The sequence below is a fragment of the Amphiprion ocellaris genome, chromosome 13 (assembly GCF_022539595.1).
Source record: "Amphiprion ocellaris isolate individual 3 ecotype Okinawa chromosome 13, ASM2253959v1, whole genome shotgun sequence".
In the NCBI taxonomy this organism is placed as follows: domain Eukaryota; kingdom Metazoa; phylum Chordata; class Actinopteri; family Pomacentridae; genus Amphiprion; species Amphiprion ocellaris.
The window spans coordinates 13867687-13886412 of record NC_072778.1 but is presented as its reverse complement, the minus strand read 5'-3'; the positions used below and the strand labels follow the sequence as shown (position 1 = coordinate 13886412).

The following is an 18726-nucleotide window of genomic DNA, read 5'->3' as shown; positions in this document are numbered from 1 at the left end:
GAGCACAGAAGTATGCGTGATCATTAATTCTGTTCACTGCTACAGCGTGAAAATAGATTTCACAATTTAAGGGGTCAAATTGCTATGAGAGGACGCAATGATGCGGGGAATGAGAGCGATGGAAACAAATGAATGAGGAGCAGGATGTATGGATGGTGAGGATGTGGGATGAAAGTAGAGGAGCTGCGTAACCACTCTGATGCGGGGGAGTTGAGTCACGGGAGGGAGGAGGAAGAGGAGGAAGAGGCAGAGAAGATTGTACCTGCGGAGCCGGTAAAACCAGTCATGAAGGCCACCCTGGCGTCACGTGGTGCGAGATACTCACTCTGAGAGGGAAACACAAACACACACTCAGACACACGGACATGAGCCTAAAACCTGAGCAAACTAATTATGACGGACGGCAAGATGTACCAGGTGAGCATCGGTGCCAGGGATAATGTAGGCAGAGATGCTCATGAGACGCATTTGATATCGAAGCTCCTGCAGCTGGAGAGTTGTGCTTACTGCTGTGCTGGGCAGGTACTGCAACACAGAGTGAAAAGTCTTCAGATTTAATTAAAAACCCGAGGAGCTGCTGACACGTCCATTTCCATTATCTCCCTCTGTAATCATTAACTGTAGAGCATGTGCAGTAATCATTAACAGTAACTGCATAAAACTTCTGTCTTCTGTGACTTCTTTGAGGTCAAATTTATGACTTGCATTTGGAATTTCACGACAAATGTAACCCTGTTGGTCGTTTTAAAATTCAATTGACAGCTGAATCTCACCGGTGGGATCACAGAGCAGTTCCTCTCAGTTCCCTCATATGTCACAGCAACAGCATTGTTTCCTGAAATTAGAAGAAAACAGAAGTAAAAGACCTTGCAAAATGACATAAAGTAATGACCGAACTGAGCTCCATACGCACATTTTCAGATCCGTGTAAGCTGACGCTCTTTTTTTTGGGCAAGTGAACATATTTTGTTGGCTCTTTTAAGACACGGTGACTGTCAGACTAATCCGTGTGATCAATGTGACTCAAAGCTCAGGATTTACGATGACAACAGTGAAAGTAAAGGAGACTGGACAAGCAGAGATTGTATCAACTGCATTAGCTACCACTCATCCAACAAAAGTAATCAGTCAAGATAGAGTAATTCAGTCATGTCCATGCTCACGACTGATCTGTTGAACATGAAGAAAGTGCAGTGGAGAGTACAAACTGAGCTGTTATCGCCTACTAAGACAAATTTCATGCAAAGAAATCCTGATGAGTAAACCAGCAGACTCGAAAAGAGCAGATGGCAATTTGTTACGCCTGCTTTGCTCTTTTCTTGGTGTTTTAAATGAGACGCATCAAACTGCAAAGCACACCAGTCCTATGATCGCAACTCCTACATGTGACCTGCTCTCACATTTATCACAGCTTCTGTAATCATCACACACGAGCAGAAATATTGACCGTCACAGTGGCTCAATAAAAGCCTTCACACAGAGCAGAGACAGATCGGTGAGGATAAAGAGAAACTTTTTTTAATTTACCTGCCAGTGCTGCCAGGGTCAGAGCCAGCAGCCAGCCATAGGAAGGCATCTTGGCACTACGAGTCCGTCACGAGCAGATCCGCTCACAGAGTGGCTGCTGAGTCGATGCACATGCAGCGTATGTGAAAAAGTGTGTGTGGGTGTCTGCAAGTAAGTGTACGACTGTCCTCTCTCTCTCTCTCTCTCTCTCTCTCTCTCCCTCCTCTTCCTCTGCCACCACTCACTATCTCCTCTCCCGTGGCCCTTCCTGATAGGAATTATGTGCACTGGCTTTGGGAGCAGATCTTAGTGCTCAGAAATCTTCCGGACCTAAAATATGTGTCAAGCCACAACAACCACCCACCCGTTTTTCTCCTCCATCTGACTCACCGGTATTTCACTGTATTAATGTAATTTCAAGGCTGAATGGTGGAAATTCACACTGAGATGCACGGTCATCTCACATATTTTTATTGTAACTGTACATATAAGTGGAGAGATGCTCATGCCGCAGTCAAAGAAGAAATATCACACTGTCCAACATGGATAAAGCTGATTATACAGAGAGCCTGACTGAGTGTGTGTGATAGGAGAGTATTTATGGGTGGACAGATAATGAAGGCATGCACGAGTGTCTGCAGATCCACAGATTACAGGCAACTTCTTGTAATTCTGCAAGGATTCCCATAGAAATGCTTTCAGTATTTTTAAATCCTTGAATTCATGCCAAATGTATAATGCCACTTTAGCTGATAGAAGGAGGAGAAAGTGGAGAGTGTCTGACCAGGAGATTTATAACAGCAGCAATACATATTCTGTATTCAGACATCTTCATCTCATTTTTATTATTTGCTGGATTATTATTTATTTATTTATTTATTTTTTAAAACTTCATTTCATTCAAGCCTCTTTAAATGGCGAATTTGACATTTTATGCAAATACGCTAATTGCCTTTCTTGTCTAGAGTGAGATAAGATCGACTCCCTCGCTAACCTGTCAGTTTAAATGAAGCTACAGGCTGCAGCTGGTTGACTTGGCTTATCATGAAGACGGGAAAAATGGAGAAACAGCCTGTGTGGTTCCGTATGAAGGAAACAAAAGTCACCTTCCAGCTGCCTTTAAAGCTCACTAACACATCATATTATCATTTTAGTGCTTCTAGCTGTCACTGTGAGGTTGCAGAAGCTGGACGATGTGCTCACCAAAGAAATAATGATACCTTTGGAGAGAGCCTGGCTAGCTGTTTGCCCCCGGCTCTGTGCTAAGAACACTATCTATTGTTCTGTAATTGTAGTGTCAATCCTCAGAAGAACATAAATTATTTTGCAAAACATCAAATTACGCTTGATGCAATTTACTGTTATTAGTGTAACATTTGTTGCCTTGTGTGAAGAACTACAAATAAAATGTAATATTCGTCTTATTACAAGAGCAGACAGGACTCTCATTAGATCACAGGACCAATTAGTCAGTGCTCAGCAGCTGCAAAACCTCTACAGAGCCTCAGAGCAGTATGTAATGGCTGCTTTATTAATCTGGTATGTCTGATTTATGCACATACATCCCGTGATTTACTGACATTGCAACTGCCTGATGTGAATACATTTTCATTAGGGCAGCACCTCCATCGTGCACTGGGATCCACTGGCTTTGAACATGACTTCAAAACCTGGCAGACCTTCAGACCACAGCAAGATGGAATAAAACATGGGCTGCGATATAACATGGATAATATAGAGTGATCAAAGATGAGTGTCTGTTCACAGTAAGTTACAAAATCAGAGAATATGAAAGGAAATTGTAAAGCTGATTAGGTATCAAATTCCCCTTTAATTTAAAATCGCCCCTGTCCTCAGCCTCTGGGACGAGATCGGATAAACCCTTTAATTAAAACAAGAGCAGGTCCTCGTGTTCTGAATGAACAATTAGAGGCTGTGTCGTATATGTCGTATATATTAAACACAACTGTACTCGCAGTTTGCAGCCGTACAGCAGTGCTTGGTGCGTAACAATTAGCAGGTATAGTACCTACGAATAGTATTCGCAAAGACAGCTTGGTGTATGTTCTGGAGTGGCTGAGTCAGAGCCAAGACCTCAATAAAATCAAGAATCGACTGTTTATTCATAATCCCCATGCAACCTTACAGAGCTTAGGCAGTTTTACAAAGAAGAATGGGGTAAAATTTCAGAGTTCAGGTGTGCACAGCCGACTGAGATCCATCCACACAGGTTGAATGCTGTAATTGTGCATCAACTAAATATTGACTTGAATGGGATGAATATTTATGAAATCACTTATTTTACATTTATTTTTTTTTTAATTATTTACATTACTTAATAGAAATCAATCCTTTCTTTGACATTAAAGAGTCTTTTTTTGTGCAAAATCTTGTCAAAAAAAAGCCTAATTAAATTGAACATGATTCAGTGTTCAAAAGCAATAATGGGAAAAACTTGCAAGAGAGGTGAATACTTTATATAGTCACTGTATAAATATAACATAATAGCACTGAACTATTATGTCTGCTAATTAGTAGAGTCATCACTTTGCCAGTAGTTGATCATATGCAGAAAAAGTTAAGGTGCAACGATTACAATTCATCCTGAATACAAAATTAATCTATTCAGTTGTTGTTGAGATATTTCAGTCAAAGCCACACATGTGAACATGTTGGTGGTGAAAGAGAAAAAGTCAGTAAACTTGATCCTGTGAGAATCATAAAAATGTGGACAAAACTGCATAGAAACCCACCCAATAGTTGTTGAAATATTTCAGTCACAGAAGTGTGGAGGACTGACAGTCTGACAAGTTGGTCTTTATAGCAAGGTTAAAGTAGCAAAAGATTTCTGTGTTTTCAAAAAGTAAAACAAACCACATACAATTATATAAATATAGTATCATGAATGTAACTTCATGCGTACCATATGATTTGTGTGAAAATAGTCCTGCAGGAATAACAAGTCTGTCGTCTATGGTACAACAGCACAAAAGCATAAATCCGTGTAGTTTTCCAGTGTCACCCTCAAAGCAGATCAAACAGTATTTTTAGATATCATGTGACCCAGATATTAAGTTAGACATTTTATTATCTGCAAACCATCTGATGAATTTTAATCAGTGTGCAAGTCACACAGGAAATCTGAAAAGCCTTTTAAATCAAATTATACATGACTCAGTGTAGCTCTTTTTTAAGAATCGCAAGCCTGTAATAAAAATATAAAGGATTGACTTTCATTCTAAGAAGGTAGAGAAGATATAAAGAATAACCGCTACAGGTGCATTGTGGTCTGCTGTTCATCGCATTTTACATTTTGGCATAAGCCTGACTGACTTTGACATTGACCTGAGAGAGGTTTGCCCAAAGGGCTTCAGCAGCTCCTTTGAAAAGGAGGAATCACAGTCCAGCTGTAGCATTGTCAGTAATTCTTACAAGCTTTAATGCACTGCAGTCCCAGTGGAAGACTTTTTAAAGTGCAAAGTTGTGTGGAAGTGAGAAAGTTTTTGTAGAGATCTCAGCTAAGACAGTGGCAACATGAATCCCTTCATCTTTGCCCTCTTTTCAGCTGGCAAACAAAAAGACTGTGTCATATTCAACATTTGTTAATTTAAGGAGTGAAATAGACATTCCTTTAGGCAAAATCATTATTTCATGGTTGCAACGCTGTCTGACTACAATAATAGAAATGTAGGTTAATGAACACAGCCGTGCTCAGTGATTGGCTACACGGACATGTAAACTGATTGATTGCAGAAAAAAGTCAGAGGTGAGGATGTTTCAGTGTGGACAAGAAAAACTAGCATTTTAATTAACTATACATCAAACTAAGATGATTTTATAAAAAAGAGAAGATGGCAGATTGGTTGCTTTGGGATGCACTTACATTTTCTACTTTGACTCAAGCCTGATTGACTTTAGTTCAGAATTTAGATTAGACTTAAACTACAAAGTTTTTGTACTATTCATCTGCTGTGCAAATAGTGAGTGGACGGTTATAAAGTAGGTCTCATCTCGGTGCCAGGCAAGGTTGTGTTAATACAGCAGGGCACTGAACACAGTGCAAATCTTATTTCAGGCCGGGTGCATGTGAACAGAATGTGATATGAAAGGCTTTACTCAGACAGGAATTTATAAAATGATCTAATATCACCCTGGGGAAACATGAACTATGTTTCAAGGCATGAAGGGATCAAGAGCCATGGTAAAGGCTTTGCAAATAATCTTTGTTTTGCAGATTTACAGCATTGTCAATTTTCACACACACCGACTTCGAGGTGCATGAGTGTTTGTCACAAAGTCAAATTGAAAAGTGCATGAGGACTCTGATATGGAGTTTTCAATGCTGTTATGTTCCTTTTCTCTCCGACCTTGCCCGTAGTACGTATGCACTAAGGATGTACACAAATCAAGCATGGGTGATGTAGGGGAGAAATCTGTGATTAAGTTTACAGCATGTGGCAGCTTACTGTTGTAATTGTTTACTGAACATTTGTAGAGCTTTCTGTATTTTCAGTGAAACGTCCGCAGATGTCTGCACAGATATTCCTGGCTTTTGGTAGTTTGCTAAAATGCATAAATACTGTAATATCACTAACAGTGAGTGATCTACTGAGCAGCTGATCAAACTGTGAATGACACATAAGTCCAAATTCCCTTTTGCTGAATGGTGTTGTGCTGTTTCCCAGCAATGTTTGCTGTCATGTTAGTGTGCCCTATTTCTTCCTTTTTTTTTACCACCTCATGAACTCACACACTCAGTCACTGCACCTGAGATTCAGTAAAGTCTGCGAGGGTTTAGTGTTTAGGCCTGAGAGTAGAGACTAGGACTGCACCACTGACTCTGATTCTGTTTATAGGTCATTTGTTCTCAGGTGTCACTTAAAAAAAAAAAAAGACATTATAGTCTTGACAATAAATTAAGCTTAAATAATCATCTATCATCACATGCAATAATAATCATCATTAAATAATCATCACATGCAGCAAAGCATTCTTAACTGACGTCAACCTGACAGTGATTTTAAGGCAGAGCAGACACATGTACAGACATCCATCATGCCCACAGGATGAAGTGCAACATCCACAGCTTTCATAAGGACACATGCTCTGTTTGTTTGCTGGGAAGACCTTGAGAAACATGCAAGGTGATGCTGAGATCCCTTGGACTTGGATCGAAACATAACAAACCAGAAGCAACTGGAAAAAAAGAATGGCATTGAAAGAAAAACATGCAAACAGCTGAGCAGCTGGAATTACTGATGTTGAAGTGTAGTTTAGAGAGAAATTATGAACAGGTAGACATAATGGAAATTATGAGTTTGCATCAACAGGAGCAGATTTTAAGTTCTAACAAAACTATACTTTTAAAACATGGTAAGCTACAAATAAAAGCCTGTTTCAAATAAAAGCCAGGTTCTTTCATTACATAACATCTCAGCCAGTATTTAAGAATTCTTGGTATTCATTGTAACTTCAATCTGGCTTATTTCCCATCCTCATAACATTATACCTTACACAGCATTAACATAAGCCAGCAATGTGACCTTGGAACAATCTGCAGCACTTATCTCTGGTACATAGACTCAAGACAACAGTAAAAGCTGCATCTTCTGTTCTGTAGCAACACTCATCTTAACAATGACTAAAGCCTTTCTACTGTTTCAACCTTGAACCAGAGTAACCTGCACTACAGATGGGAGACAGCTACAACATACAGCTGTTAATATTTGGCCACCATCTGTCATTGTGCATTGGAATGGAAAACTGCACATGGGCCAATAAAACCCAACATTGGTCATAGAACTTGTTCAGTTTGCATAATTTCTTGATATCATAAAGAGATTGAATACAAGTAGAAAGGAAAGCTGTAAAAGGGATTATGCAACTTTTATTCGGAGGTGATATGCTTATGATAGGACGAGGTTGGAGTCCAGGGACACTTTATGAAGTTTAATCCTCAGAAAACAATTCATATAATGGAGTAAAGTCTGTGATCGTCTTCTGGTTTGATGTTACAAACAGAAATACTTGCTGCAACATGTATCCAGCGTAGGGTTTACAAAAGGTGATCTATTGAAAGGAAGGGTTACAAAGGATTGCAACGGTGACTCAGTTTGATAGCAAAAAACAAACAAAAAAAGTATTCCTGTAGCCTAATCCATGATATGTTGTAAATCATGTTTAGTATGTTTCTGAACTTTACAAAGTAGGACAAATTTTGCTTCAGCACACTGACTGTGTATTGCAGAGCGCTGTTAAGATGGTTGTGATCAACATAAGTGGGTCACCACTGTGAATTCAGGCTACAGTAAAGCTTTCATGACCTGCGTTTGACAGTTTGGGATCATGATGACTCCCAAAGTACTATCTGCTAAGATACCAGGGATTACTGTCTCGTGTCATTGAGATAAATATTTTTGATAGTGCTAACGTGCATATACTAAGCTATTGTCTTTGCAGTTTTTTGTCACTTATTCACTCACTGTGCACAGATCGGCTTGTGTCTCTGCTGCTTGCAATTTTCCTGATGTGCAGGTTTTGATAATTACTTTGCCAAGGAATGTGGTGGAGTTATGTGACGCATGGCGTACGTTTGTCCTTCCGTCTGTTTGTCTGTGTGCAACATTACTCAAAAACGGACTTACGGATTTGTATGAAATTTTCAGGGAAGGTCAGAAAGGACACAAGGACCACCTGATTAGATTTTGGCAGTGATGTGGCTTATAGTCTGAAATACAGATTTCTGTCTCATTGCCAGATAGCATCACAGCATCACTACAACTATGACAAGTGAACTCTATCACATGATTGCGATCATACAACAAATGCATTACTGCGGACTTATCGGACTTATCTGTTGGAAATCATACGACTGAGCGGCCTTGGCAGAGTATTGCGCTCTATGAGTGCTTTTCTTGTTGTAACTGTAATTATTTGTATTGGAGTTAGTTTTTCTTCAAGAACCCAACTAACTTACAAGATTGTCAGTTTTGCAGAAAACCCAAATTCATGTCAGTCTCACACATAACACCTTCATAAAATAAAAAAGAAAAAATACTGTCAATTTAAGAAGTGACTTCGATATGCTGCTGCCGTTGCTGGTGTGACGTTCATTTGTTACTCTTCAGTGACACTTTGGTCACTCCTTAATCTTTTGTTTTCTTTTCTTAAACATGTTGCTTATCATCAGCACTTATTATGATTAGGATGTAGATTACTTATTACTACAAGCAAACACACTGAAAACATCAATAGATTTTGAAGAGATCACAAAATACATTCCAAGTTATGACCCAAATTATTATGCTGAATGGCTTCTGAAACATTTTCAAAAGTATAATGAACTGAAAACAGAAATTCCATAAAATCTTCAATAAAAAATAAGTATATCTATAAACAGATTAAACTAGATATCACTATATCTACAATGTTGCAATATCACCTTAAATATCCATTAAACCTGAAGTTGCATGTATAGCTTCAGTGTGTATTTTATAACTAACAGAACTGCTGTTTCCAGCTGCACTGCTGCCCACTCTCTTTTAAACTGCCATCCTCTGCAGGATCCAGCATCAGGAAATCACTGGGACCTCAGAGACACCAGCATTATCAAATACCAAAGTTCTTTTGTCTAATCAGGTTTGTCTGAATCACTCCCAAATTTTTTCATAGTTTGATCAGTTCTTTCTTCAGTTTTTCAGTCACATTCCGGGTTTTCATGACTCTTACAAGGCATTGCACTACTCTACACATTTCATCTCTTTTTAAGCAGATTTATCTTTAACTGGGATCAAAGTGTATTTACCTGAAAACATATGAGAAAAAAATGAGAAAATAAACAAAAACAGTCACTGAAAAACTGCAATCCCACTGAAATGTCGCCCAATAATCATTTATATGTTAAAAAAATGAAAGTTTTATCTCAGTTAATACATTTATCGCATGTGAAAAGGCTGCGTGAAGCATATTTATTTTACTCAGCTATTTAACCCACCACCGATGATATTTTTTTAAAAAGCTAGTGTGCACTGAAATCACACATCACCAATCTTGAACCTTACAAAGGAATCTACAGAGCACATGCGTCTGCAGCTTCTCAAAATTAAAGTGTTTGATGTCGACATCGTCACACTGATACAAATTTTGCATCAACAGTTAGCAGTAAACTCAAATGGCCAGTTGGGGGTGAAATTGCTCCACAATTTTTCTTGCAGCCTCAGAGAATGCAGGCCAAAACGCACCTGGAGCAAAAACCATCACAGGTACATATACAAAGACTGTGCAGTTACATTATGTGTATGTTTGTGTAGAAACTCCTGGATTCTGTTAAACAATAATAGATGTCAGAAAGCATATCCCAATAAAAAATTAAGAAAAGGTTTGCTTCTTTAGTAACCATAATGTCTGAATTCTATGCATACAGTATGCATTGTGTGAGAATATTCGTGGATTACTTAGCTATTAGACCATAAAACAACACAACACTAACAACACTAAGTCCTGTGTAAAGTTAGTAATTTTATTCCTTGCAACTAAAGTGTGTGGATGATATAAAATGTTTAAAACATACATTGATATACCTTTGTAATGGCTGAGATCATAGCTTCCAGGTAACAGTGTGCCTTTAATTGCTGTTTTAATCCAGGTGCATATGGGTGGGGGGTGGTTAATTAGTGGGCAGTTAAACAGAGAGCGGAGCTTTGCAATTATCTGATCTCAATTTTGTTCTTATTTTGGAAAATATAATAATCCTAGAACAAAATATTTTTGTTGTGCGTGAGTTAAAGTAAACAGGTCGACTTTACTGGGTGGTCCTGTGGATTTTCTTCACAGACTTTATTAATTGGAACTTACATTATTAGCCAAAAAAACTGTCTCTTTGTGGATTTAAAACAGCTTGACAAGAACAAGACAACGAAGGACCTAAACTACGCGAACATGACGGTGGTTTGGGAAAAGCAGACAGAAAGCTGTAAGTTGTTTCTTAACGTTCTTAGCTGTGCGTTGCTAATTGAAGCTAGCATTCCAGGACGGTTTTGTGACTGCATTATCCTGTAAAGTTCATACTTGGACATTTTTATCGAGTATAAAAACTTTTCTTACCGTGGTTGAAGAAAAGAGCAGAAAACGAACAGTAAAAATGACGAGGAAGGCTGCAGAAGAACACAAGTCCAGATACGCAGGTACAAGCGAACTGTCCTAGCTTTAGCATGCTAAAGCTAACTGAGATGATGATGCAAACGTGAACGCTGTCAAACAAACTGCGTGTTGACTTTAGTGGTTTGCATCAAGAATTTGCTGACGTAAATTCCGGTTTGCAATGATTTTTGGCTGAGGAGGAGTTTTTGCACTAACACAAGAGTCGATTTGAACCGACAAACAATTCAATGGTTGATTTCTTCTTGAAATGAATAAAATAGTTTATGAAATGCTCAGTGCAGGCTAAGGAGTGCAATAGATATATATACCACATGCAGATAATCAAAAATGACCATGAAACACCAAAGCAGACTTGGATCACACTGTGGGAGTGTGTCATCATCTCCATCGTCAAAATAAAGGTTGAAAAGGAGCAAACATCCTTAAAGGCAAAGGTTGTAGCTTTAAGGGAAAAATTTTCCCATAGAGAAGGAGAAAACAGATTATTATGCAGGGAGGCTCCAGTACAAGCAGAAGAGTAATGGCAAGAGGATGAATTTAAGGGCTGAGTGACAAAGAATATACGCTGCAATAAAGGATAGAAAGCAAACATGCAATGAAGGCAACTTTTCCTGAGTCGTCTTCACACAAGTGGACATGAACATCATTAAAATGGACGAGCAGATTGGTGAAACAGAATGAAAATCATCTTTCAATCACCATCACAGCATATTCCAACAATAAACTGAATCCTCAGTGACAACTCAAAGAACTCCACCTGCACCAAACGCTGAAATCAATGACGGACAAGTACTTGATAGTTAATGTGAAGCCATCTCTCAGCCAGCCAATGCCACAAGGTGCCATCTAAGGAATCTCAGGGCATCTTCATTGCCAAATATCAGCATTCCAACATTCAAGGATGACCTGATTAAATATAACTTCTTTATCAAGTCTTTCAAACATGCTGCACCCGTGACAGTCGTGATCACCTGCAGTTTTTGCTGCACTACACAAGTGGATAACCACAGGAGTTGATTAAGAGTGGTATCCTCATGGAACTTTAGCAGGTTATGCTCAACAAAGCAAAACAATTACTAAAGGAGTTGTATGGCGATGGCTACAAAGTTGCAAAAGTCTATGTAAAGGAGGCCTTGGACTGGCCAACAATGTAGCCAGAAGATGGCACTGTGCTACAGTCTTTTGCCTTGGTCCTCATATGATGTACCAGTGAGATGACAGATATTGGACAACACTGCTAACATAAAGGCACGAGTAAACAAGATTCCACACAAACTCAAAGGAACTTGGAGAATGTCTGTCTGTGATCTACAAGAAAAAACAAAGTAAAGAGGCAATTTCAAGAATTTTGTCAATCAGAAAGTTAGGTATATATTGCACCATCTCAATGGAAACATAAAGGAAACCACAACAAGCATGACAGCAAGACTCTGTTTGACAGAAACCATAACCACAATTTTCAGAGACCCTCAAACCAAAGAAAGTATACATGAGTATTTATGACAGTATTGTGAGTATTTCACGTAAAACAGAATACAAACCAATGTCACAGCCACACACTGTATCAGTGGATTTTAATAACAAGCTTTGTCTTTATTGCAGAGGAGAGCAACATGGCCTACAGCCAGAAACCAGGAGTTGGAGATGGAAGCCAAGCATTTAAGTGTGAGAGCCCTGGAGTTGGAACGAAAAGTGGCTGTAGCTGTCAGTCCTCCACCTTAAACTGTCACATCCCCAAGGCCTCAGGACAGCTTTGATGTGAGTAGGTACATCGCACTATAGTCCCAACTATTGTAGAATCCGAGGTAGAGTCATATGTCAATGCATTCAGGTGCATCGCTGCAACATTACAGTGGCCGAAGAGTGTGTGGCCACTTCTGTTCCAATGCAAGTTTTCTAGGAGGGCTTAAATTGAGGATGGTTTCAAATATGACATTGTGAAAGCCGCTGTTCTGTGTGGTTTTGAGTTGATGCCAGAAGCATTCAGATAAAAGTTTAGAAAATGTGAATAAACTGCCACCCAGACATGTGTACAGTTTGCAAGAGAGAAAGGCGCTGTTATTGACAAAGAATGTCAGACCAGTAAGGTTACAGCTTTGGATAATCTGTGTGAGCTCGTACTGATGGAGTAATTTATAAATCAGTTTCCTGTAAAAATTGTCATTTACCTAAATGAGCACAAAGTAACATCCCTCACTACTGTCACAGTTTTGGCAGATGAGTTTGTTTTTACAGATAGCAGTGTTTTCTCTTCCCCAGTTTGCTGTGATTCAGTTCCATTTGTAAAAACTATAGATCCTCTTAAAGCTCCTGTTGTCACCCCACTGATGCCGCTAGAACACAGGAGTGTTTTTAATGGCACAACCAGGGACACCTCATCATTGCCTGTCACACTCAATAAAGAAAAGAGCCTTCTAGAAATAGTGAAATACCGTCTCCAGTTGGTTTTATACAAACCACATGACACTCTTTATAAAATGGGTTTTTCAGGCCATTCGTTACTGAGGGTTCTGATTTTCTAGTCGGGGGAAAAAACACCTTCCCATAATTATCCTGCAAATCTGGCGCAAAGTGTCTCTGATTTATGGTGGTGTCCTACAGTTTTCAGGTCAGTCTTATTGTGGTGCAGACATTTTGGTGAAGGGGATTAAAAAGAGCATAGTTTGTGCATCTTTGCATTTTATTATTCTAAATTTGTCAGGCAAAAATCAAATTCCTGTAGGTGTCATGCCAAAAAGTGATCGTCTGCAAAGTGATCGTCTGTTATGGTTGGTTGTATTTGTAGATGTCCACTATTTTACAGCTGCTTTTTGCTGGGCCTAATAGTTACAACGTGCAAATACACACTGTGTGTCCCTGGTAATAGAAAAAGTGTGACTCTGGGAAACACTAACTTGTATCCAAATAATCACAGTTGTGACCAGGAGTGTACTTTATAGCAAAGTCATGCATGACCTTCACGGGGCAATACTGGTATCATTTACGATGTTTAGGCTATGTATTTGGGATGTCTAATTCCCTTGTTTATATTTGGAAATTAGCATGATTTACAGATGACCCTAACCCTTATGCTTACATCTCTGCATTATTTTACTTCTTTATGCCTTAGCCTTTTATCAGGTCCGTCCTTTTAGTCATTTTAAAGATTCTGGCCCACTCATATTTTTTTCTGACAACAACAATCCATAGAGAAACCATTTATGAAATACAAATGTTGATACCTCACTTCACTGAAGAACAGCTCATATGGTCCAGTTTGAGCCACATCCTCAGGGCTCTTCTGACTGTTCCTACATTCTGGATTAAGACTGGAACACTGGCAGAACTTTGGCAGATAGAAGTCCACAACTCAGAAACTTCTTTCCCCAAAATTTGAGGCTTGCACATTTCAGAAAAAATAAAAATATTTTCCTTTTTAATATATCAGACATCATTTCCAGTCCACAAAGACCTCATTTGCCCCCTTTTTCCTGCACACATTTTGACAGGAACCAGCAAGAGATATATTTCTTTCTTATTAGTTTCTCCTCATTGGCTCTTTATAAAATCTGGAATCAGATTTAAAACCCTTCTGTCACATACAAAGCTCTTAATGATCAAGCTTGTTTATATCTTAATGACCTTATTGTACCATGTTATCCCAACAGAGCACTTTCCTCTCATAGTGCAGGTTTACACCTTGGACTTTCAATGCTCTTCATCTTTTGATGATAGTTGTATTTTTGAATGTTTGAAAAACCCAGGGAAAAGTTCCATCATTTTTGTTAGCAAGTATCTGCTCAAAAAGAGTGGAAACCATGACCAAAAAGGCCCGTCAAGACAAAAATCTTTCATTTCAATCTACAATGATCAGGGTAGGGTATTCCATTCCATTCCATTCCAAGTAAAACTTCTGAAGTTCGCCTTTTCTCCTTGTCCCCAAACTTGATCAGACTGAGCTCAGATTCTTTCCCACTTTCATGCATGGATGACTGATGGTGATCCTGTGAGATCTGCCAAGTATGTTACCAAATTAGATCTCCTTAAAGGATACTGGCCAGTCCTGCTGACACAGTGTACCTCTGAAATCTGTGCCTTTATCGCTCCTGGATATTTTTTTACAGCACACCATTGTGCCCTTTGGGTTGAGAAATGTGACAGCCACCTTCCAAACAAGTTGAACGAGGTAATACTGTGTTGTTGCCACCAATTGCGGGCAATCTTAGATTTCCCAGCTCCTCGAACTCTGCTGCTTTCTGGGAATAGCTGGGTATTATCCTGCCTTATGCAATAACCTGTAATTAGCAGCTCCGTTGACAGCTCTAGTCCCAAATCCTCTTTCAAGTGGTCAGTCTGGCCGCCAAAGCTCACCTCTGCAGTGACCTTGTACTTGCTGCCCCAAATTTTATGCGCCCATTTAAACTGGACAGGGACACCAGTTACACTACAGCACCATTAAAAAAGAGGCTGTAGCCCAACTAGGAGCATTACAACACTTTGTAGTATACGCTGGGCCAAGTCTTGTACTGACCATTATTTTTTATGACCACAATGCCCTCTTGTTTCTGGTTCAGATGCAGAACAGTGAACAGCTTCCCATGAGCTGGTTCCTGTTGCTTCAAGAGTTAAACACTGACAATCAGAACAAGAAAGGTTTAGAAAATGTCATGGCTTGTGAACTTTTAAGATCTTCAATCAAACTTTTCTGTAGTGGTGAAAAGTTTTGGTGTTTGTGGAGGCAAAACAGGCAAAATCAAAGGGGCATGAAGAGGTTGAGGAAAGCAAACAGGCAGGCAAACACAAAGCAAGTAAACATAATCCAAAAAAGCCTAAAATTACAACCCAGATGCAGCCAAGGAGAATCAGGCAGGTGGAAGACAGAACATGAGCGTATCTTACAGTATGAAATGGCAAAAGACAAGGGAAGACAAAGGATTATATACGCAGAAACAACTTATTAGAAAGTCAAGGTACAGTTGAAAATGAATTAGGGCAATTAAAAGAGGAGGGAAACAGACAAAGGAAGCAAATAAAACAAGAAACATGAGGCGGGGATCTTTGCAAAAAACACACAAAAAAACAGAACAAAACTCAATATCTGAAGCTTCACAACAGTCCCAGGACCAACTAAGTGACATATATGAGAAGACAGTCACGTGAAGGTCTCAGATTTGGAGGACTAGACCTATTTTAGGACACATGTACTGCTCTCCCCTCCTCACACTCTTATCAAAAAGGGCTTCTTACTCCTACTTGATTGCTATTCTTTACAAAAATTTGAAATACACAAACTAAGCAAATCTCTCTCCTCGACAGAATATTCAAATGAGGCAACAAAAGTCCAAAAGAGTGGCTCTAGAACTACCCTACCCACACCAAAATTGCCAAAGAATACACAGACTTGGAAGGCCGGCCATTCGTTGGTGATGGAAGAAGGATGTGAATTTCAGTTTTAAAAGGCTTCCTTGACTGACTGGTCCAATAATGGAGTCGCAATTCCTACATGTGGACCAGTCACAGAGCACCACCTCTTCCAGCATTATTCACACTCCCAGACACCAACACAGGCTGAAATGAGGAGAGAGATCAGACTTATCAAAAGAAATGACTCGGGGTCATAACATCAAGTCATTAGAAATTAATGAGAAGTTGCAGATTTCGAAATAGTAATTAATATATCTCACAGTCTGTTCTCTACTAACTCGTCATTATCTTGATCAGGAGCATTCTTGATTCACACCATACTGACTTATTAAAGTAATTAAAGTAAACATGTGGTGTGGATTTAGGACGCAAAATATACAAAATGCTGAGTTTAGGCAGGTTGACGGCACATCAGAGAAAAAATGACCACTTCACCAAACATGACCATAAGGGGGCACTAGTGTCCAAAGTATTGCACTTCCATTTCTCTCCATTGTCAGTGAACACCCTGTTCTTCAAAAAGCTTCCTCCAATATAGGTGCTCTCATTCACAATCTACGTCAATCGGACACAGAGTCATTTCTGCGTGTACGTTTGCATGCGTCAGGGGGTTCAGTGCCTGTGTCAGCCATCGGCCATGCTGCAGCCTGGAGATGAGGCTCAAAGTTATGGACCAATATTAATAAATGGTAGCCCTGGCAACAGTGTTCAGTGTGCGAGTCAGAGGAGCTCAGGCAGAGGGGAAGGCAGGGCACCCTGGCCGAACATGGATACTGTCTGGCTGTGAACCAGTGTCACATCTGTGCCCAAAAAGAGTCAGAGGATGGGCTGAATTTGAGACATTTACATGGGTGAGCTCTTACAAGAGAGAAATCATTTTGGGGTTTTGGCACACGGGGATTTAGAGGTTTATTTGCTTTAAGTCACTGTAAACCAGAGCAATTACATTAAATGACTTGTGCAGCGATGTTTGAACGGTTTCCACTACATGAAGGATTAGTGCACAGTAAACAGTGAAGGAAATACAACATGGGTGTTCCCCCTGCTGCTCTGGGATTGTTGGGATGAACTGTGGTTGTGATGCACATTCTCCTGTATCTCAGAGGGGTACATGACATTTTTAAAGTGACCATAATGGCTGTTGTGGATTGGGTGTAAATCAGTTAAAGTGCTGCAAACAGTGGATGCCAGCCTCCAGAGCCCTACTAGTCCTTCTAATGTAGTCTACAGAGGGGACAATAGGTCGCAATAGAGTGAAAGATAATGAGGAAACTTTGGAAACAAATTCCAAAAGGCAAGAGCCGTAAATAAGTAGAAAAGAAAAGAGTTAATTACTAGCAGTCCTGTCCTGTTACGCAATTGCATTTTGTGACCTCAGTCACGTATACACAGTGCAGTCCTGTACGCAGCCATCAGTCTCTGTATAAAGTAAACAACAACCTTCCAAGTTGGGGTCACTCACTTCCAATTTTTGAGCTGCCTTTGTTTGCTGTGCCACTGCAGAGGCCCGGGGAAGCTGATTACAAATCTTGCCACTTCCCCAAGATTACAGCTATGTAACAGTCAAATGCTTCTGCACTGCTCCATTGCAGGCTTTCCAAGTTCATATTTGCTCAGGAAGGCTGGGACAAAGTACAAAGTTATGGTGTTGTACTTTGTATTTATTCCACCATGAACCCATAGGGGACGTAGTTACACAGCTTCCCAGTAATAGGATAAAGAAACATAATCCAAATTTCCAACCAAAATGAACAAGTATTCGATAGTTAATGGTTTCACAACATCCTCAGATATTATTACAACAAACTTGGCAATGGGGGTGAACTTTTTTACATTCTTATCGGTGAATACAATAAAGTTTTTGAATTCCACATTGGATTCATTCATGATATTGTCTAAACTTACAAATGCAGATTTTTTAATTTTTTTTTTTTTAACCCCAAAACAGTCAAATAGCAAATAGTTGCCTATTCACAGCTTTAGCAGTCATGGTGCAACTTTCTAATTTATGTGTGGTTGTGTTTTGTGGCCATGTGATGAATGCAAACCCAATATTCACTCTCTTTTGGGCTCTGTTTTGGTCTTCACCAATTTCTGATGGACACACTGTCTTCTCATCTGCTAAATGCTCTGCTATGTTCACCAGTAAGTCAGAAACTTTGTATATATGCAGAGCAGAAATCTGGCCACACAAATGTTGTTTTGCAAAATATCCATATACACGAGAACACAAAAATGACACCAAATGCTCTCATAAACATGCCAGGCAAGTGCACATCAATGATACTTCAAATATAGATAGAGTAGGCTGTCATTACATTGATTTTTTTTTTTGTGGGTTTTATAATGTGGATGCTGTAGATCAAGCAAATGAAACTTGGAAATGCTAGTGAATATAGCCGCTTTACTAATTTGTTTCTCTCATCATCACATCTAGGACAAAGTTATATCTGATCGTTGTCACCATAATCCCCGTCAATCATCCAGATCTTTGTGTCTAAGGTCACCCTGAAATTTAATCTACTCTTGATTCATATCTCCACATGCATATTATAAATTATATTTCTGAAGTCTAATTTTAAATTTTGAGATCCATTTTGGCTGTATACATACTCTGGAACAAGCTGTAAACTGTGAATGATGTCTTTTTTTTGAGTA

At 39.3% G+C, this 18726-nt stretch overlaps 1 protein-coding gene across 2 annotated transcripts in view; it reads right to left on the bottom strand.

The window, feature by feature from the left end:
* Positions 1-10732, bottom strand: part of xpnpep2 (X-prolyl aminopeptidase (aminopeptidase P) 2, membrane-bound) — a 30684-nt gene extending 19952 nt beyond the window's left edge. The window contains exons 1-4 of one of the 2 annotated variants that reach the window (XM_023290599.3): positions 10609-10732; positions 774-835; positions 415-525; positions 263-326 (exon numbers count right to left, since the gene is read on the bottom strand). In XM_023290599.3, the coding sequence (XP_023146367.2) occupies positions 263-326; positions 415-525; positions 774-835; positions 10609-10717 (346 nt within the window). In that variant the 5' untranslated portion in view covers positions 10718-10732. Of the gene's footprint in view, positions 1-262; positions 327-414; positions 526-773; positions 836-1527; positions 1704-10608 lie in introns of those variants that run through there. The other variant, XM_023290600.3, reaches the window with a different exon arrangement.
* Between the last annotated feature and the right edge of the window lie 7994 nt (positions 10733-18726).